At 40.3% G+C, this 22,107-nt stretch overlaps 2 protein-coding genes across 3 annotated transcripts in view; both read left to right on the top strand.

The window, feature by feature from the left end:
• Positions 1 to 2,770, top strand: part of LOC141781522 (uncharacterized) — a 28,805-nt gene extending 26,035 nt beyond the window's left edge. Inside the window, exons 23-24 of the mRNA XM_074657346.1 lie at positions 356 to 397; positions 1,029 to 2,770. Of these exons, the coding sequence (XP_074513447.1) occupies positions 356 to 397; positions 1,029 to 1,546 (560 nt within the window). The 3' untranslated portion in view covers positions 1,547 to 2,770. The remainder of the gene's footprint in view (positions 1 to 355; positions 398 to 1,028) is intronic.
• A 459-nt stretch (positions 2,771 to 3,229) lies between these two features.
• Positions 3,230 to 15,962, top strand: LOC141780154 (NACHT, LRR and PYD domains-containing protein 3-like). Of its 2 annotated transcripts, XM_074655253.1 has the most exons (12): positions 3,230 to 3,321; positions 3,817 to 4,126; positions 4,253 to 4,305; positions 4,484 to 4,720; positions 5,434 to 7,270; positions 7,422 to 7,595; positions 8,330 to 8,497; positions 10,163 to 10,336; positions 11,190 to 11,360; positions 12,512 to 12,685; positions 12,814 to 12,863; positions 14,263 to 15,962. In XM_074655253.1, exons 2-12 carry the CDS (start codon positions 3,849 to 3,851, stop codon positions 14,781 to 14,783), a joined length of 3,837 nt encoding a protein of 1,278 aa, XP_074511354.1. In that variant the 5' UTR covers positions 3,230 to 3,321; positions 3,817 to 3,848; the 3' UTR covers positions 14,784 to 15,962. The 2 variants fall into 2 exon arrangements, with proteins under 2 accessions (XP_074511354.1, XP_074511355.1); XM_074655254.1 differs by lacking the exon at positions 8,330 to 8,497.
• The last annotated feature ends 6,145 nt before the right edge of the window (positions 15,963 to 22,107 follow it).

The following is a 22,107-nucleotide window of genomic DNA, read 5'->3' as shown; positions in this document are numbered from 1 at the left end:
CCTAACTAAGTGGTTTGGTTGCCTAAACCTAAAGGCCCTGACACAACAAGCCGTGGGTCGGCCATTGGACAGTTTGGGGCCGTCGGTGAGCATCTAGTTTTTGCGGTGTGTCCCGCACTTTCGGCTCTAGTCTGCATGTGTCGGAGGCTTTTTGCCCTAATCAGCATGTTGAATCGGCGGTGGAGCTCGTCGGTAAGAAAAATCACTCTGATTGTCTGTTCAGCTTCAGCGAATCAGTGTACTAGTAAAGAAACGGAAGTGAGGAAAGCAAGCCAACGAGTAAAGTCAGGAGGGCACACACAGAAGGCTCTTGTCATTTTTCATCTTCATCTCATCTGATCATTACAATACACAGATATTTTCACAACAACACGGCCATCTGGAATAAAGCTAAGTGGTGAGTGAGAGTGGTGTGAAAATGGTCAGCAAAAGTCGCTTTGTTTCATGTACGTATCATAACAACGGCTTGTATATCCGCCGACCTAGGTCTTACGTTTTCCCTTTTTGAATGCCGAATACTGACTACTGTGACCTGCTGGTGTGGTGAGTTATTTCCTCACATGTAGGTGCAGGACGTCTGAAGTCTTTGCGGTGTGTTCAAATGCAACTTGTCAACCAAGACAAAGCCGCTAGTTCTTTGATGTCGGCTTGGTGTGTCTTGGCCTTAAGTGAGTGGTTTTGTTGCTCCCTGCTGGTACTCTAGCTTCATACACGCGAGTAATATTCACGCCTCGGCGAGGCAAAATGTGACACTGACACGCTATCCTCTGGTGGACAGGCTTTGGCATGATATCAGGTTGATCTTGTAATGTGATTCCGGTATCATTGTGCTATATACTGTAAATAAAATTAGAATTTTGCCTTGTCAGAATAGAATTAGAGTTTTGACTAGGCAAAATGACGTTGCAGATATCTCTAATGAATATCCTGTCTAGCTATTACATGTTAAAACGGCTTGCCATGCTCACAAAGCAATAGAACTTAAGAAATAGAACTCTAATAAATTGTTTCTTCTGTCTTGATTGCAGATGCTTGTGATCTGACACTGGACCCTAACACAGCAGGTGTGACTGTGATTTTGACAGAAGAGAACAAAAAGGGAACATATGTTAATGAGAATCAGCCGTATCCTAAAAATGAAGACAGATTCCAACATTGTCAAGTACTGTGTGAAGAGGGTCTGACTGGTCGCCATTACTGGGAGGTTGAGTGTGATTCAGCTGATGTCGGAGTGGCATACAAAAGTATAGCCAGGGTACACGACTATTCAAGGGAATTCTCTTTGGGAGAAAATGAAAAGTCTTGGTGCTGGTTTTTTAAGGGGGACTTTTGTCATAACAATTCCCATCTGGAGTTTATGGGCCCCGATACATATCAAAGTACGATAGGAGTGTATCTAGACTGGCCTGCTGGCATTTTGTCCTTTTTTCAGGTCTTTCCTGACACACTGACCCACTTGCACACTGTCCGTACAACTTTCACTGAACCCCTCCATCCTGGTTTCAAATTTCATGATGGGTCCATTTACCTGTGTAAAATAAAGTAACCAAAAAGTCCATACAACACAAACCCATTATAGGATCTGAAACGGTCTTAAAAAGCATAAACTGTGACTTTGTCAATACCGTACTGATTTAGCCAAATAAAGATCCAAGTCTCGTGACCTGTTTAAAGGTTGAATACATTTTCTATGTGAAAGTATGATGAAGTAATATGGGTCCAAATTGGAGCGGGTTTGAGCACACAGCATACTCAACCCAGCCATCTTTTGCGTACGTGTTTGTATATTTTTTGAAAAACATCTGTACAGAAGATAAAGAATGATAATAATAAGTATGGCAAATAAAAATGTGGTTATCCTTGTGCTTTACACAGCATGGCCCACTAAAAATATAGGAAATCTAGAGAAAAAAACACATTTAACAATTGAAACAAGGGCCAGAAAGCACATCAAGCAGAGTACATTTCAGACTGGTACAATAAGGATAATAATTCTTCCCACATTTTATGACTCAACTTCTCAAATTCTGGATTGTCAGTTAACAATTGAAAGTTAATCTGCAAATTTCCCACTTGATTGTGAGAAACAAAAATAGCACAGTGGCACATTCAGGCCATATATGGAATCAATTTTGATCTCCTCATATCCAAAGCTGCCATTAGATATAATTTTACAGTTTATAATGCACCATTTTTAAAAAGAAATGTACATATCATCTGTCACTGTCAATATAAATCCTACACGCTGTACACACAGTATATAGACACCTGTACATACCATACATAATCATCCAGTCCATGTATTTCCATTCGGTATTTATTTCTTTACGCTATTTGTATTTTTTTACAGCTTAAAGAACTCTTGACTTGTATATAGACATTTGATTTCTTATTTTACTGTTGGTCATTGTTTCTTTTGTTTTTTTATATATATTTATGTAATATTCATACATACACCTATTTTTTTCCACAGACTTGTGTACTTAACAGTTCTGTCTATTTTTTACCTTTTTGTCCAACTTTGTTGCCCTTGTCCCTCGCTGTTATTTCTATTTCTGTGTAAGTACAACAGGAGAGATGAAAAGTCAAGTGCACATGTACTTGGCAAACAAAGGTGATTCTGATAAAATCTAATCTTTTTGATTGCACCTCTGGTTGAAATGTTAAGTGAAACGCAGAGAGAGACACTCTTCTTCCTGCCTCTTGATTATCCGTCCTCTTTTTTCTGTTTGCCTGTCGGTACATGCACAATAAAAATACTATTGAAGCATTTTTCTTTGCATGTGTGTGCGTGTAGCAGAGTAGGAGCCTTGTTAGCGTACCTCACTCCAAGGTGCACAGACACACACACATCTCTACACTCAGAGATTAACGTGCACACACACACACACACACACACACACACACACAGCCATGTACTTCTATCTTTGTGAGGACACTCATTGACATAATGCATTCCCTAGCCCCTTACCCTAACCTTAACCATCACAACTAAATGCATGACCCCAACCCTTACCTCAATTCTAACCTGGACCTTAAAGTTTGAACCCTCAAACATGCCTTTGAAGGTCTGTCCGAAGGTGAGGACCGACCAAAATGTCCTCACTTTCCAAAAATGTCCTCACTCTGAAGGTCTAAAACTCAAATTGGTCCTCACAAAGATAGCTGTTACAAGAACACACACACACACACACACACACACACACACATTAATCTGGGTCCGCCCACCAGATGCTGGGCTTCCTCTGTCATGTAATGTTGTTCACAAGTACACCGGCAGACATGCAACACGGTCTCATTTCCTGCAGCAGCTAACCACAGGTAAGACAACACTTTTGAATGTATCTGTGCCTGTTTGTGAATGTGTGTGTGTGTGTGTGTGGGGGGGGGGGGGGGGGGGGGGGGGGGGAGAATAGATATTTTATTACAAATGAATAGTCCAGTCAAATATCTTACATAGTGTTTTGGTAAAATCAAAAGCATCAAGAGTTATTTTAGAGTTGTGAAGAATAAAAATATAGACCAAACAAACATTGTTTTCACTTTAAACATAGTTTGTTAATGTGTGCCTGCAGAAAACACTTTAAAAATGTTAATTTCTAGTTAAACTAAAACTGTTACAACTCTGCTATCTACGATCATGACTCATGACTATGATCCAGTGTGCATCAAATTAATAATTAACACAAGATGGATGCAGATCAAAAGTGTTTTTTTACTTTCATTTTCACGATCTAAGGACAGCAATGTTTGTAGCGGAGCATGGTATGTGTCCAAAGAAAACTTGCTGACATTTAAATACTTTCCAAATGACAGATTCACTGAGCCGACACTGAAGAAACAACATCATGGGGAGCCAATGCTCTCTCAGGAGGGGTAAAATAGAGGAAGATAAGTGTGACACACCTCACAAAATAAGAAAGAAAGATGAGGTTTCAACCACAGTGAGTAGAGAAAAGTCTCCTCTCCTCCAAAGAAGGCCATCTCTGCAGGAGGAGGGAGGAGCCGGGAAGGAGGAGGAGACTTTAGAGAGGCAAGAAGAAGAAACTTCCTCTGAAAAACTGGGATGTGAGACAAGCAGCGCTCCGGCACATGAATACACTGTCGTTGAAGTTAACCCCTCAAAGTGAGGCTCACATTAACACTAAAACAGTATTAATATGTGTATATACAGTAAATAACAGCTACTTCTAATACTAATAGTTACATGCATTGTTAACTGTTAACTCATGTTGTTTTTGTCATTTGTAAGTGCTTGCCTCTTTGAAACACATGATCCTGCTTCAGCCGACACAGAGGAGAAAGGTGAGTTCAAGTCAATAGTGTCAAGAGCAAATCTTGATTTTGGTGATCATAAAATGGCAATCACAAAAAATATGCACATGTTTTAGAGGCCATTTTATTCTGCTGCATGCTTGTAACAGGTACCCGTGTCAAAAATGTGATGACATGCGCAATCGTGTGTTTGTTATCTTTTTAAAAGAAGCTGCCTGGGTTGACAAGAACAGGGCTGATCTCATTCAGACTGTAAACTCAGTGATGACAATAGCTGATGAGATGCTCCAGCAGAAGATAATGCATCAAGAGATGTACGACAACATCGAGGCTGCCAATACCAACCAGGACAAGATGAGGAAGCTCTTCAAGACCCTCACGTCTCCAAAAGCCAAATCGGACTTCTTTAGAATCCTCCATAAATGGCAGCCAGAGAAATTTGGAAGTACGTGAAGTCTTTTTGATAAGTTTACATCTGTTGAGGTCTTTGTCTAAAACATAATGATACTACAATGTTTATAATGGTTAGTGTTGTAATAAACCGACTTGTGCAAACTGTAGACCGCATATATAGACGCATCTCCACTTCCTCCCACTGTACAAAAGTGAAGCCAAAATATCCCAGATACGGGAGCTGGCGTCTTGAGATTTTGACGTAATTTCTCCCTCACACACACACAGACACACACACACACACACACACAACTGCCCCGACATCCATTTTATCTAAACTTTTGTTATTATACTGCTTATTTGCACCAACAAAACCAAAGCAAATTCCTAGTGTATACCTCTTACAACTGGCAATAAACACGATTCTGATTTGAAGCCAGAGTCTGTACAGTAGTGAACATACATCAGTGTGATAAGAAATATACCTAACATGACAGAAACCATCTTTGGGAAACATTTACAGCAGCCGGCCCCCAGGGGGCGATTGAGATGTTCTGGCCTCACTTTTGGGGAGCTGTCATGTCATCCATCTTTATATACAGTCTATGGTGCAAACATGTCAGGTCGGCCATAAAATATTGATTCCAGACTATTTGATGGCATAGCTTGTTGATAAAACAACGTTGCAATTTTAAATCAAATGCTGAACATATTGAACAAACTGCTCTGCTTGTGCTTTGACAACGCTGCACTCTTTCATTGCAGCCGAAGATGTCGTCAAAGAAGTCATCAAAAACCACAAAGCATATCTGAGGGAAAAGTTCAGGTACGAGTTTGAAGGCACTGAAAAAGATCATAAGGAGAAAAAATCATTGGACAAAATTTACACGGAGCTTCACATTGTACAGGGAGAGAGCGAACGTGTCAATACAGAACATGAGATCTGGGAGATTGAAGATAAGGCGAGGTGTCAAACAGCTGAGGACATTAAAATCAACTGCAATGACATCTTCATATCAGATATCAGGACCGTGATGACAAAGGGAATTGCCGGCATTGGAAAAACCGTCTCCGTGAAGAAGTTCATCCTTGACTGGGCAGATGGGAAAGCCAACCAGGACTTGGACTTCATCTTTGCACTACCATTCAGGGAGCTAAATCTAGTCATAGATGATCCGTTTAGCCTTGAGACACTTGTGAGAGACTTCCATCCAACACTTAAGAACATATCAGTTGCAAGAATATTTGATAATCACAAAGTTTTGTTCATTTTTGATGGTCTCGATGAAAGCCAGCTTCAACTGAATTTCAAAAAAACCCAAATATTGAAAGATGCCACTAAGGAATCATCAGTGGACACTCTGGTGACCAACCTCATCAGGGAAGACCTTCTTCCTAACGCTCTTGTCTGGATAACCTCAAGACCAGGACACGTTCAGCGCATCCCTCGCCAGCATGTATACCAGTGGACTGAGGTCAGAGGATTTAATGATCCACAAAAAATACAGTACTTCAGGAATAGAGTTGAGGACAAGGCAGTAGCTCAACGAATTATCAACCACATCACGATGTCCAGGAGCTTATACATTATGTGTCACATACCTATCTTCTGTTGGATTGCGGCAAAGGTTCTTGCGTATTTGCTGCGGAAGATGGACAACACTGGAGGTGAAGACATAAAGATACCCACAACTCTTACTGAGATGTACACACACTTCCTTTGCATTCAAATGCAGGTAGCTACCGAAAAGTACGACAACCAGGATGAGTCAGATACAGAGGAGATCTTCAAGTCGAATGAAGGGTTCATTTTTAAATTAGGCAGAATGGCATTTGAACATTTGAATAAAAGCAACATCATATTTACTGGCAATGATCTGAAAAGTTATGGCATCGACATAACCCAAGCTGGACTTAAGTGTGGGTTGTGCACAGAGATATTCAAAGAAGAGAATGTGTTCAACAAGAAGAAACTCTACTGCTTTGTGCATCTGACAGTTCAGGAGTACTTTGCTGCCCTCTTTGTGTACCACAGTTTTGCAAGTAAAAAGATAGATTCCCTAAGCCTCAAGGAGTTCCTGCTCAAAGGGTCTGAGGAAGAGCTCAAGTCTATCTTGGATGCAGATCCAGTTAATTTACCTTTGGACGAACTGATGGAAATCTCGATAGCTAACTCAACTCAGAGAAAGACAGGAGAACTGGACATGTTCCTCAGGTTCCTCATCGGCATGTCCCTACAATCAACACAAGAGCTGCTTCAAGGCTTGATTCAGCAGGAAGAGGAGCACTCTGTGGTTGTTGAGGAAATTAAGAAGAGCCTTTTAGAAATAGATTTAGGGGACTGCTCACCTGAAAGATGTCTGAACCTCGTTCACTGCCTGATCGAGCTGAAAGACAGTTCCCTACACGATACTGTGCGGAAGTATCTGAGACCGGATCACGATCCAGAAACACAGCTCTCCCCTGTTCAGTGCTCAGCTCTGGCTGACTCAATTCTGATGTCAAATACGCCTCTGGATGAATTCAACCTGAAGAAATACAGACCATCAGCAAAAGGTGTTTTTCGGCTTGTCCCAGCTGTGAGGAACTGCAGAAAAGCAAGGTGGGTTGGTTACTTAAATAGTGGTATTTCTGCATTGCATGCAATCACTTTGTCCGTTTTTTAATATAGCGCACACAAGTACACGTTTATAATTTCCCTGCAAACTGTATCTGATCTTGCATGATTGTCTTTTTTAATTTCTTCTTCGCAGAATCTCAGGTGTGGATCTTGGTGTTTGGGTTTGCGAAACAATCTCCTCAGCTCTTCGAATGCCAAACTCCGTGCTAACAGAACTGCACCTGACAAATAATTACTTTTTTCAGAAAGGCATAGGGATCTTGATTGATGGACTGCAAAACTCTCAGTGTAAACTAGAAGCTCTGAGGTTAGTAAAACTATTACTTTTAATTGTATTGTGTTGCTATTAGGGCTGTCAAAGTTAATGCATAATAACACATTAACGCAAAATCGTTTTAACGCCACTAATTTCATTAATGCATTAACGCAATCAAACTTTTGGAGGTTGTCGCAGGCTCAGTTTTATAGCAAGAGTGGAAAATGATAAAACCTAAGGAAACCATTGGTACCAACCAAATTAGCGCAAAATTTTGGCAAGGAAAAACGGTCATGGCTATTTTCAAAGGGTTCCCTTGACCTCTGACCTCTAGATATGTGAATTAAAATGGGTTCTATGGGTACCCATGAGTCTCCTCTGTACAGACATGTCCACTTTATGATAATCACATGCAGTTTGGGGCAAGTTATAGTCAAGTCAGCACACTGACACACTGACGGCTGTTGTTGCCTGTTGGGTCAAACTTGATTTTGCCATGTTATTATTTGAGCATATTTTTTAATGCTAATTGCAGTACCTGTAAGGGTTTCTGGACAACATAGGCCATTTTGCCATAGTTGAAGTTCTATATTTCCAGTTGGCTCTCATCCTAGAGGATTAATACACCAAAAATTGCATAATGTGCACTCAGCCAGCCAAGCCAGGATGAGCCCCAACAAACAGGGACATTTACGAACCACTGCATCCTCTTTCAGTCAGTGTTGCCAACTGCTGTTGCTGTTATACATGCACTCATGTAACGCTTTTATCCTCTGTGTTTGTAGTCTCTCAGGTCACAGACTGGTACAACCAGACTGTGAAAAGATGGCATCAGCTATCAAATCAGTTCTCTCAAATCTAAGGGAACTGGAGCTGAGTGGCAACCTGCTGGGAGGTTCATTATACTCTTTGCTTTCTGTTGGGCTAGGTAGCCCCAAACTGGAGAAGCTCAGGTCAGTCTCAGACATGTTGTTCCCCAAAACACTGAAGTATGAATAAAAGTCAATTTTCTTGGCTATGTCATATGGCAGAAATTATGTATTCGTTCTATCAGTTGTGGATGAAGTACCTGAAAGCTTTTTACTTTTGAGTAAAAGTAGAAATCTAACCAGTAAATTACCTTAGTGAAAGTTAGAGTAGCCTATTAGAATATTACTTGAGTAAGTCTTGTAGTGTCTGATATTTACTGTACTTACGTATCAAAAGTAATTTTCTGATATTAAATGTATATAAGTATTAAAAGTAAAAGTACAAGTAAATGCTGTTTAAAAAAAGCAATGATTTTGAGATTAATAAGTTTATTCCTCTTAACATATACACCACCTTAAAAATGGTGGCAACATTACACCATAGATGTATAAAGAGAACTGGATACAGCGTTGGAGGCGAGTCCCCGTTCATTCCTATGAAAGTTGCTCAGTGGCGCATGAAGACAAAATGGCTCAGCTTCAGTCTGGAAAAGTACCCGGATCTTCCGGCAATCTTCCGCATCCATTGGGCACATTGAACATGTGCGATAGCGTCCGCTCGGTCACATGACTCGGTCACGGGGTCCCAACGCCAAGCCGTCGTCACGGCTTGCGCTGTCGTCACGGTCTGGGTCTCATTCACATGAAAAAAAAAATAACTTTGGATTCGGCTATTAGTGCATTTTACAACTTTTAGGACCTAATGAAACGAATAAGGGCTATTTAGGTGTTCGTACTGGGAAGTTGATTTACCTAAAAAGAAATTATCCGCTGAGTTACAGATGTTTCTTTCCCAATGTAAGTCTATGGGAAAAAGTATTTTTGGGTCCAATGACGGACGGACACGGAAGTTGCAGTACCTCCGTTTGGCCTCTACGAAAGCTGGGATCAACGACCGGCACTCTTCTTGGGGGCTTGCATTACACTTGTAGAAAAATGACTTAAAGGATTTAGAGAACAAAATCCAGTTCTTCCTTCCCTCATAGTTGCAGGTAGCATGTAGCATGATCTGACACACAGCCTGCCTGGACTTGAGCATAAATCAAAATTGAATTACAACTTTGAGAGCACTTTGTTTGCACTTGCCCGTCACATGAACGATGTAACTCGCAAGCTAGGATCACTGATTCACCAAACCTGTTTGCTTGCAATAGTAACGAGTAACGAAGATGCTTAGGGGAAATGTATCAGAGTAGAAGTATACATCTTATTAAGGAAATGTAGTGGAGTAAAAGTGAAAGTTGACAGAAATATCAAAACTCAAGTAAAGAACAGATACTCCAAAAAAATACTAAAGTACTGTAAAGAAGTATTATTACTTCGATACATTACAACGTGTTCTATGAAGACACCATCGAAATTGTAGGAATAGTCGTGCTGCTAAAACATCTTTAAATGAATACTTTTTGATAGATGTATCATTGTTATTACAGCTCAATTACTATAAACAATGTTTACCACATTAACACTGAATCAAATTACTGTGTAATGTAAAATTGTTTGCTAAACACCCCACTGTGTACTTTTATACAGCCTCTAGCTACAGTCAGCTTGTTTTGTATCACAAGTCAGTTTGGTAGAGCTGTACAGTATGACCTATTTATATATGTCTAAATTTAACGTCGTTTTTTTTCATCTCTGTACCAAAAGACTGAACAGAAATCCTGGTCCTGCAAAAATCTGCAAGGAGTTGGTGACGGCATTCACTTCCAACCCATGTTCCCTGCGAGAGCTGGAACTGAGTTACACCAGTTTGAAAGACTCAGAAATGGAGATCCTCTCTACTGGGCTGATGAGCACAAACTGTACCCTGGAGGTGTTGAGGTAAAAGACTGCATTATATCGCACTGCAACAAGTTGTAAAAAGTCTCAGTTACAGCTGCAATATCATTCAAAATAGAAGAAAGAAGGAACCAAAATCCAATACATGTGAAGAAGTATGTAGGCAAAATTATGTCTGACAAGGTGAAAGAACAAATATCAATTCATATCATTAAAGGAACAATGTGTAAAATTCGGGGGATATATTAGCAGAAATGGAATATAATATTCATATCTATGTTTTCTTGAGTGTATAACCATCTGAAACTAAGAATCGTAGTGTTTTCGTTAGCTTAGAATGAGCTCTTCATATCTACACAGGGAGCGGGTCATCTTCACAGAGTCCACCATGTTGCTCCGCCATGTTTCTACAGTATCCTAGAACAGAAAAACCAAACTCTGGCTCTAGAGAGAGTCACATTTTTACATTACCTGAAAGCCACCATGGTTCTCCGACACGCTTGTGAAACTGCGCTAACGTGAGCCGCAGAGCACAAAACTGCGGTACCACCAGCCACCGTCTGACTTCCGTTGCTCCTAAAGTAGTGTTATTATGGTAAGGATGGCCTCTGAGCGTGGCGAAAGGCGTTACCATGGTTTTGCACTCAGCGGCTCACATTACCACAGTCTTGGAAAGGGAGGAGTGAGCGTAGCGGTACTCAGTTGGTTGCAATCTGCAGCCACACCATTAGATGCAGCCAAATCCTACACACTGTTCCTTTAAGCCAGAAAAACTAAATCGTGATCATACACAGATAATTAATAAAACATCATGCTAAGTAAAGTTTTTCATGTGTACATGTTGTTCAAATATTCTGTTAAGCAATTCAATTATATTGCTACCTTTGTCTTTCAGTGTCAGTCACAACAGGCTCACTGAGAAAGGTTGTGAGACGTTGGCCTTAGCACTCAGCTCCAAATCTTCCCGCCTGACAGAGCTGGACCTGAGCTACAATGACCTGCAGGACACAGGAGTGATGGCGCTCTCTACTGCACTGATGAACCCATGCTGTTTGAAAACACTAAAGTCAGTGTAACGAATAGCTCTTATTCACTTTGTCTTTGCGAATTTGCTAATCCAGATTCAGCCTTTTGTAATTCACCAACACAACAAACGCACTGTTTCAGAGAGTTGTTGATTCAACTTTATGGGTATTTTGGAGGTTGTACTGCTGTTGAATTGTATTGCATCATACTTAGAATAAATATTTTGTCCACCTTATACCAGTGATATATCAGTGAGGATGGTGTAAATATATGAAGTGTGTGTGTCACATACAAATTTACCTCTAAAAATATTTTTTGCCATGTTAAAGCTGCAGTGGGTAGAAATGGAGAAAATAGGATTTAAAAAAGTTATTTTTATAAAACTGTCACCCTATCCTGACAGTAGTGCATGAGACAGGTAATCTGAAAAAATGCCTCTGTGTCCTCCGGTGCTCCTAATGGCATCTACAAGATTTCACAGACCGGAGGAAAACAACCAATCAGAGCAGAGCTGGAACCTGCCGTCTCTGAGCAGCTGTCAATCACTGGCGAACTCTGATCAAACGGTCAAACTAGGCAGCGCTGATCAAATATGAATCAATATTCTTTTACTGTAATGCCTATTTCTCACCTCAGATATTTTCAGAAATATCTTGTAGTGTACTGTTTAGTTGTAAAATGAGAAAGTTTGTGACCCGGCAGCCTTGTTGAGATCAGAAAATATCAAGCACCGCCCACCAGACGGAGCACAGCCAATAGGAATGCTCAATGGGAACGCTCAATGGGAACACTCAATGGGAACGCTCTCTCTCTGAAATGACCTGTGATTGGCCAAAGTCTTTTTTAAAGCCTGAAAACAGAGCCATGAAGAGGTGCAGAAGTCTAGTTTTCTCTCAGAACACTTGAATTACAATATGCTGAAAGGTTATTATGGATATTTTTCCCAATGATGCCAAAAACATTCTGTCTACTGCAGGTTTAAGTGTGTAAGTGCTTTGCTTCTTCTTCTTTTGCTCTGCCTCCTGCCCTGAAAGTGTCAACTTGTGTGATGCGTGGCGCTACATGTCAACAAGTCCAAAGGGAGAGCCTGATAAATGACTAATCAGGTTCATGTCATGTTAACAAGTGAAAATCGCTGCCGATAAGGGCATGTACCACAGGCCTAAAATGTCACTTGTCTGATTTCTGTAGGCTGTCATTCTGTAAAGTGACAGAAGATGGATGTGTCGCCCTGGCCTCTGTCCTGAGGTCTGACCACTGCGGCCTCAGGGAGCTGGACCTGAGCTTTAATCACCTGGCGGATCACGGAGTCGAGCTGCTGACTGAAATACAGAGGGATTCACGCTGTAGTCTGGAGAAACTCAAGTATGCTCAAACAGGCTGTCTACTCACTTCTATCATTATTCCAAGATTCATTTGCAAGATTCACTTCATTCGTTTGATTTGACAGTATTTCTGATGTTGTCAACTGCTGTCCCTCTATTTCCCATCAGTGTGGACCACAATGAAGAATGCTGGTTTGACCTGAAGCTACTGAGACAGTGTAAGAATGCATTTATTTTTAATGAAATGCTAAAGCTGTGGTGTTGTAAAACACATGCATGTTGCAGTAAGGCTGTTTTTAAAAGTCTTAAAATATCCTTCAAATGTGGATACAAGGATATCATGTTAAGTGGAGGGCACTTATCTACATGGGCAGCCCGGTCGCACAAAAAGACGTGAATGACACGATAATGCCAAGGAAAAAGCGGTGTTTTGTTTTGTTACGTTAGTGACGTGTTTTTTTGTGATTTGTTTTCCGTACTTACGTTACGTTGCTTCCATATGTATTGTAGTTTGTTTACGTACTTATCTTAAGGCTAACCATGACGTTTTCCCTAAACCTAATTAAGTGGTTTGGTTGCCTAAACCTAAAGGCCCTGACACAACAAGCTGATGGTCGGCCATTGGACAGTTTGGGGCCGTCGGTGAGCATCTAGTTTTTGCGGTTTGTCCCGCACTTTTGGCTCTAGTCTGCATGTGTCGGAGGCTTTTTGGCTGAATCAGCATGTTGAATCGGCAGTGGAGCTCGTCGGTAATTGGCTCTCTGATTGGCTGTTCAGCTTCAGCGAATCAGTGTACTAGTAAAGAAACGGAAGTGAGGAAAGCAAGCCAACGAGTAAAGTCAGGAGGGCACACACAGAGGGCTCTTGTCATTTTTCATCTTCATCTCATCTGATCATTTCAATACACAAATATTTTCACAACAACACGGCCATCTGGAATAAAGCTAAGTGGTGAGTGAGAGTGGTGTGAAAATGGTCGGCAAAAGCCGCTGTCTTTCATGTACGTATCATAACAACGGCTTGTATATCCGCCGACCTAGGTCTTACGTTTTCCCTTTTTGAATGACGAATACTGACTACTGTGACCTGCTGGTGTGGTGAGTTATTTCCTCAAATGTAGGTGCAGGACGTCTGAATTATTTGCGGTGTGTTCAAATGCAACTTGTCAACAAAGACAAAGGCGTCGTGAGGCGACGCAACAGTCGGCCTTCATCGCCGCTAGTTCTTTTATGTCAGCTTGGTGTGTCTTGGTCTTAATTGAGTGGTTTTGTTGCTCCCTACTGGTACTGCAGCTTCATTCATGCGAGTAATATTCACGCCTCGGCGAGGCAAAATGTGACACTGACACGCTATCCTCTGGTGGACAGGCTTTGGCATGATATCAGGTTGACCTTGTAATGTGATTCCGGTATCATTGTGCTATATACTGTATATAAAATTAGAGTTTTGCCTAGTCAGAATAGAATTAGAGTTTTGACTAGGCAAAATGACGTTGCAGATATCTCTAATGAATATCCTGTCTAGCTATTACATATTAAAACGGCCTGCCATGCTCACAAAGCAATAGAACTTAAGAAATAGAACTCTAATAAATTGTTTCTTCTGTCTTGATTGCAGATGCTTGTGATCTGACACTGGACCCTAACACAGCAGGTGTGACTGTGATTTTGACAGAAGAGAACAAAAAGGGAACATCTGTTCATGAGAAGCAGCCGTATCCTGATGATCCAGACTCCAGATTCGACAACTGTCAAGTACTGTGTGAAGAGGGTCTGACCGGTCGCCATTACTGGGAGGTTGAGTGTGATTCAGCTGATGTCGGAGTGGCATACAAAAGTATAGCCAGGGTACACGACTATTCAACTGAATTCTCTTTGGGAAAAAATGAAAAGTCTTGGTGCTGGTTTTCTGATGGGGACTTTTGTCATAACAATTCCCATCTGGAGTTTATGGGCCCCTATACACGTCGAAGTACGATAGGAGTGTATCTGGACTGGCCTGCTGGTATTTTGTCCTTTTTTGAGGTCTTTCCTGACACACTGACCCACTTGCACACTGTCCGTACAACTTTCACTGAACCACTCCATCCTGGTTTCCAATTTCAAGATGGATCCATTTACCTGTGTAAAATAAAGTAACCAAAAAGTCCATACAACACAAACCCATTATAGGATCTAAAGCGGTCTTAAAAAGCATAAACTGTGACTTTGTCAATACCATACTGATTTAGCCAAATAAAGATCCAAGTCTCGTGACCTGTTTAAAGGTTGAATACATTTTCTATGTGAAAGTATGATGAGAAATATGGGTCCAAATTGGGGCGGGTTTGAGCACACAGCATACTCAACCCAGCCATCTTTTGCGTACGTGTTTGTATATTTTTTGAAAAACATCTGTACCACAGCATGGCCCACTAAAAATATAGGAAATCTAGAGAAAAAAACACATTTAACAACTGAAACAAGGGCCAGAAAGCACATCAAGCAGAGTACATTTCAGACTGGTACAATAAGGATTTGTCTATAATTCTTCCCACATTTTATGACTCAACTTCTCAAATTCTGGATTGTCAGTTAACAATTGAAAGTTAATCTGCAAATTTCCCACTTGATTGTGAGAAACAAAAATAGCACAGTGGCACATTCAGGCCATATGTGGAATCAATTTTGATCTCCTCATATCCAAAGCTGCCATTATAGATATAATTTTACAGTTTATAATGCACCATTTTTAAAAAGAAATGTACATATCATCTGTCACTGTCAATATAAATCCTACACGCTGTACACACAGTATATAGACACCTGTACATACCGTACATAATCATCCAGTCAATGTATTTCCATTCGGTATTTATTTCTGTACGCTATTTGTATTTTTTACAACTTACAGAACTCTTGACTTGTATATAGACATTTGATTTTTTATTTTACTGTTGGTCATTGTTTCTCTTGTTTTTTTATATATATTTATGTAATATTCACACATACACCTATTTTTTCCACATACTTGTGTACATAACAGTTCTGTCTATTTTTTACCTTTTTGTCCAACTTTGTTGCCCTTGTCCCTCGCTGTTATTTCTATTTCTGTATAAGTACAACAGGAGAGATGAAAAGTCAAATTCCTTGTAAGTGCACATGTACTTGGCAAACAAAGCTGATTCTGATAAAATCTAATCTTTTTGACTGCACCTCTGGTTGAAATGTTAAGTGAAACGCAGAGAGAGAAACTCTTCTTCCTGCCTCTTGATTATCCATCCTCTTCTTTCTGTTTGCCTGTCGGTAGATGCACAATAAAAACACTATTGAAGCATTTTTATTTGCATGTGTGTGTGTACCATTTCCTGCAAAGGCAAAAAAAAAACAGAGCACTCCCACCCTGACTGAATGTGAAAGATAAAGAGGGACGGTTACTGTTATTATGGATGTGCATAGATAACCACAGCTCAGCTTTCTTCCTCCCACAGCTTTCATTATGTGACTGCAGAACACTTTGGTCGCACATAGATAAAACCTAAAGTAGCTGTCTGATCGGTTTTAATTGCAGCAAAGTGTAAGAAAAGGTTGAGTTAGACACTAGACATAGTAACACATACATACGCATAGAAAAAAATACCAACTGAAAAATGATATACTATATGGTCATGGAAGAAAGAATTTGACAAAAGTCTCTATAAAGTGCTACAGGAATGAGTTGTAAACACCTGAAATGAGTTAGCGTTTTAGCCCTTCTGGTTTCCTTGTCTCGAAGTCAGTGGGTTTTTTTAATGGGTTTTTAGTTATATGCCTGAAATAAGGTCTGTGGTTAACACAAGCTGTAGAGATTTTAACATTTTGTTCTAAGACGTAAAGTACATCAGTAAATATTCCACTTGTGAATTTTGAAGCCTTTGCGTCTTTAAAAAAGGCTGTTGCTAACAAGTGGTTAAATGATACTACTAAACGTCCTCCTTTACAGCTTCGTTGTATATACTCGCATTCATGCCACCGTGGTGTAGTTGGTTTATAGCCTAACGTTACTTCTGACGATTGCTTCAAAAATCATAAAAGTGGTGTTCATTTGTGGAGATTATTTTAGGGAGCAAAACGTGTAAGCCTTATAAACGTGTGTTTGCCACAGAGTTTCTTTTCTGCAATAATCCAAAACCCGATGGAAAAATCCCATTGGCTTTTTGTCGAGGGAACCCAGGGTGATGCTAACTTCCTGGTTTGCCTCTTGGAGGGTGAAAAGAGGAGATGTCACGCGTCATATCTTTGGGGGTACAACACACTCGCAGTAAAATCTGGTCTGCACTCGCCAAAATTGAGCCAATCACAGCGCACGACCGCAGCTCCAGTTACACTGCGCATGTGTTATACCCCATGACCCGTGTCCCAGCCTCTTTCAATAGGCCTTGGTTGGCCTACAAAAATACGTCATCCCTGGAGCACTCTATGCTGATCTTGATGGAGGGAATGAACCTAAATACTGAAAGAAAGAAAAAAAAATCAGGATGAAATTGATTTTAGAATAGCTTCAATCTCCAGAAATACATGCTTGGATATTCCTGGATATTTTGAGACACATTGAAATTTGTGGATGGACCCCCCATGCATGCAGCTAGGCCTATATGGTACAGTAATGTGCTCCAACTAGTAATATTTGCTCTAAATAAGACTGTATTCTTCATCTATGTGCTCAGAACATCTTTGAGCAGAACACAAATAGCCAAAGTAAGACATCAGATTCTTGGTTTCTAGTCCCGTGCTGTAGCTCAGGTGGGGCAAATGTGCATGTGTGTGTGTGGTGGTGGTGGGTCGATGGGTGGGTGGGAGCTTTAAAACTTGGTTTGACAACATTAAAGCAGTCTGTGGAGCTTCCTGTCAGCTCTGTGACACACATGGGGATTGTCCCCTCTGCTGTTTGTTTTGTCACCTTCTGTTTCTCCCCCGGTTCCCTTCAGTTGTCAGCAGAGTAGGAGCCTTGTTAGCGTACCTCACTCTGAGGTGCACGGACACACACGCATCTCTACACTCAGAGATAAACGTGCACACACAGACATGAGCACACACAGACATGAGCACACACGCAGGTTTGTCATATTTGGAGAGACTCACACAAGCACCAATTACCTGCTTGTACACCCACATTCACATTTTTGCCACATAGATAACACAGTTCATCACACACGCATCTAAATATACTGAACGTGCATACGGTGACGCAATGGAACAGTTCAACAGTCTTTGGGCTAAGCTGCTCACAAGCTGCTGGCTCCAGCTTTATATGCAGGTGATATCAATCTTCTTATCTAACTCTCGGCCAGAAAGCAAACAAGCATACTTCCTGTTGAACAGGTATTGTTTTTAAGACTAAATGTGAAAAAAAATTGTCCTGGAATAAACCTTTTTTTAATCAATTACTTCAACCAATTGACCATTTATTGAAGTGAATCTGGGGTTTGGTGCAATCATCCAATATAATCTTGTCCGGCCATAAGATTGCATCTTTATAACCCAGACCCTTTTCTTAAATAATTATTAGAGGTTGTATTTTATTGATACACGTAGTGATGATGAGATGAAGCTTCATGAAGCACTGAAGCTCTCCAGCAAATTGGTTGGTAAAAGGGTTCATTTCACAAGACTTCATCTGGGCTTCATGTGCACACGAAACCACCTGGTGGTCAAAGAGTGTAAAACAGGCAGATGTATTATGTGGTCTGTGATATAGGCTAATGTCTTTTACACCAGTACAAGCTTGGAAATAATGACTGTCAACAATGAAAAAAAATGTGTTTCCATTTAGGCTAATCCGTTTATATCAATGTAATGTATTGTCTGGCAAGTAGCCTATATTATGATTGTATAACATAAGCGTATAATAAACAATAATTGTCTTGTGAGTAATGCATCAAATGTGTGTACTGGTAAATTAATCCATAATAAATAAAGTTAAGTCAATATCATAATAATGGCAAGAGGGGGAATATTAGTATTCTAAAACTGGAAAGTGGCAGGGTTTTAACTGGTCAGAGGACAGTGAATGTGCTTGTGTAACTATGAGAAAATGATAGAAGGGAGACTTTATTTGATTTTATTCAGGGACAATAATTTCTCAGCTGTGTTTCGGCTCCAGGCGTCTTCAACAAAAAAGCACGTAACATCACTACTTCACCCAATTCAGCTGTTATCAGGCCATTAAATAGGCGTTATCAGTTGCCATAAGCGCCATAAATGTGGGTAATTAGGGGCCTACTACACCTACTATGTTGTAAAAGTGAAACAAAAACAAAAAGGCTTCTTTAGGTTTACGCAACAAAGAAACACTTAGTTAAGTTTGGGGAAAAACATTGTGTTTTGGGTTAAAATAACTACAAAACAACTACGCACTGTTGGTTTCACTCAGTATGCAAACTCTGGTCTCCTGGGTGAATGTCCTGTGTGTCCTAGTCATCGTCTCCGACCTCCACCCCTTACGGAGTTTCACACTATCTATACTACAGCGCCCGACTTCCCCTTCTGCTCCTGTCATAATTACTACAGTCGCTAGAGGTCACTGTCGTATTCTTTTATACCTTCTTTCGGTGATCTATCATGTGAATAGAGGATAAAACCTACTAGTGGGCGTAGTAGGCCTCTATTGACCCACATCTATGGGGCTTATAGCCACTGATACCACCTATATAATAGCCTGACAACAGTCTAATCGGCTGACTAGTTACACGCTCTCACTTAAAGGTGCAGTGTGTAGTATCTGGCAGCGTCTAGCCGTGAAGTTGCAGATTGCAACCAACTCAAACTTCTTCTGTGTACCAAACGTGTAGGAGAACTACGGTGGCCAATGTGAAAATTGCTATCTAGAGCCAGGGTTTGGTTTGTCCATTCTGGGCCACTGTAGAAACTTGGCGGAGCAACATGGCATCGGCTCCGTGAAGAGGATCTGCACCGTATGTAGATAAGAACGGCTCATTCTAACGAGGTAACGAAAACACAACAATCAGGTGTTTATACACTAAAGAAAACATACTTATTAATTATTTTCCATTTCTACCAATAGATCCCCCTAAATGCTACACACTGTTCCTTTAAATAAAGAAGTTTTGATTTTTTTTTTTCACAATATAGAAGCTTTGCACTTTCACCAGGCAACACAGAGGAATCAGATATATGAGACTGGTGACATGTCATATATGTTGCACATTGCTGCATTTGACACTATATATCACAGTCACTGCATTCTAATGGTGTAACACTAGAGGGGGATGCTTAACAGGATATGGCATGCCAGGCCAGGCGACAGTGTAGGCATGCTGGTTTAATGTGTATATGTTTGTGTGTTTGTATAAATGACATTTCAAGGCATAGCCTCTGCATATTTGTTCCTTGATTAGAAGGAAACACATGGACTCAGAAGGCCCTACTTCTCTCCCTATTTCAGGGTTGCTTCTGTGAAAGCAGTGTTTCTGTTTTACCGAAAGAATGCAGCTTATTTTAATTATAAGGACATTTTCCTACCTCATATAGAACAATATCTCAAGGACAGGAGGACCTTGGAACAGGTGAAAGCAGATGGACACACACACACTCACTGTAGGAACACAGAGGCAATAAACGGAGCTAAGCACCCTTTTAGAAAAGACAGGAGCCAAATCCTTCACGCATGAGTCACCTTCTGTTTGAAATTATTTATGCATATTATTTATTCATATTCTCATCTTGATTTACCCATATGTTGTAAAGGTCAGGGTGCATTAAAAGTTTTAGAAGCTTAAAAAAAAGTGAAGGAATCACCAAAATTCTCCAGGGACCATGTATGTAAAATTACTTTTTCCTCAAATAGTCCGACTTTATTCTTGACTTCTCAGAGAACACTGAGATGTGAGATATGTTTGGAATGCGCAGAAAGTTTTGAACATGAGCAGAAGATTTTTTTTTTTACGGCTTTTATTGCCTTTATTAGTGCAGCTGGAGAATGACAGGAAAGGTGGGAGGGAGAGAAGATGACACGCAGCAAAGGGCCATGGGTTGGAATCAAACCCGGGCCGCTACCAGGCCTCAGCCTATATAGGGTGCACGGCATGCTCTACCAGGTGAGCTAGGGGTCACCATGAACAGAAATCTTGCTGAAACACATATGAGCTATTAAAGGTTCTGCTGGGTTTTGCCCAAGGTTTCTAGCCACTAATGGGGTTTTTCCTTGCCATTGTTGCATAAGAATGCATGCTCATGCTCTTGTTGGGTCTTGTTCTAGACCTGCTCTATATGAAAAGCATCTCGAGATAACTTCTGTTATGATTTGACGCTCTCTAAAAATAAACGTTAAATAAAAATGAATTGAATTGAATTAAAGTCCAGGGATTTATTAATGAATTAAAATGAATTAATGTATCATTGAAGTGAATTGGTGGCACATGCACATTTAAAAGAGGTTACTTATTTTCCCAAACAAAAGACCCAAAAGAGGAGGGAAGGGTAAATCATTCCTTCATGTGTGTTGACTCAGCACGATTAACTTTAAATGAGAAAAGTTGATCTACAGATGAATAAATATTTGGAAGCAATACGGAATGCCTGAGATTGTTACTGAAAAATTATATTTTTATATTTTTAATTGTCACCTGCCATCTTATTTTTGTTTTTCCTTTACATAAATAAAGGCATTTCCACCAGAAATTGGTGCATACAAATTCACCAGAATGCAGGAAATGTTTGACACTTTCCAGACCCCTCCACTGAAAGCAAGGGCAGGCAGAAAGTTTTTGGCATCATCATCATCTCCCGTGACGGGAGACTTTGGCCAATCACAGGTCATTTCAGACAGAGAGAGCGCGTTCCTATTGGCTATCCATTCAACGGAGGCAGCTGTCAATCACTTGCAAACTCCAATCAAACAGTCAAACTAGGCAACGCTGATCAAATATAAATCAATATTCTCATATTCCTCAAATGTTTTCAAAAAAATCTTGCAGTGTGCTGTTTAGCTGTAAAATGAGAATTTTTTTTTTTAGACTTTTAATTGTTACCTGCCGCCTAAATTTGGTGTTTTCCCTATACATTGGCTAAATAAAGATATTTCCACCTGTCTAAACCATGGTCTAAACCAGGGATCAGCAACCTGCGTCTCCGGAGCCATATGCGGCTCTTTAGCCCCTCTCCAGTGGGTCCCTGTGGATTTTTTAAAAATGGAAATAATAACTGTTTTTTTGTTTACATTTTCATTTTTATTTATCATTGTTGTAGGTCTATGGTACGACAGTACGATGGAGTATTAGGGCCACATTGAGGAAAAAAAAGAAATCTGAGATTTCGAGAATAAAGGCATATTATAAAGTAGTAATTTTACGTGTTATTTTCTTTTTTTCTCGCAAACTTATGACTTTATTCTCGTAATATTCCGACTTTTTTTCTCGTAAAGTTATGACTGTATTCTCGTAATATTACGACTTTTTTCTTGTAAAGTTAGGACTGTATTCTCATA

Source organism: Sebastes fasciatus, chromosome 13 (assembly GCF_043250625.1).
Source record: "Sebastes fasciatus isolate fSebFas1 chromosome 13, fSebFas1.pri, whole genome shotgun sequence".
Taxonomy (NCBI): domain Eukaryota; kingdom Metazoa; phylum Chordata; class Actinopteri; order Perciformes; family Sebastidae; genus Sebastes; species Sebastes fasciatus.
Note: the sequence above shows the minus strand (reverse complement) of the source record. Positions and strands in the feature narration are given on the sequence as shown.

Coding starts and splice junctions, on each gene's coding strand:
- LOC141780154 (XM_074655253.1), top strand. CDS start 3,849: ATGGGGAGCCAATGCTCTCTCAGGAGGGGTAAAATAGAGGAAGATAAG. Junction 8,498..10,162: donor CCCAAACTGGAGAAGCTCAG/GTCAGTCTCAGA, acceptor CTGTACCAAAAG/ACTGAACAGAAATCCTGGTC. Junction 10,337..11,189: donor TGTACCCTGGAGGTGTTGAG/GTAAAAGACTGC, acceptor TTTGTCTTTCAG/TGTCAGTCACAACAGGCTCA.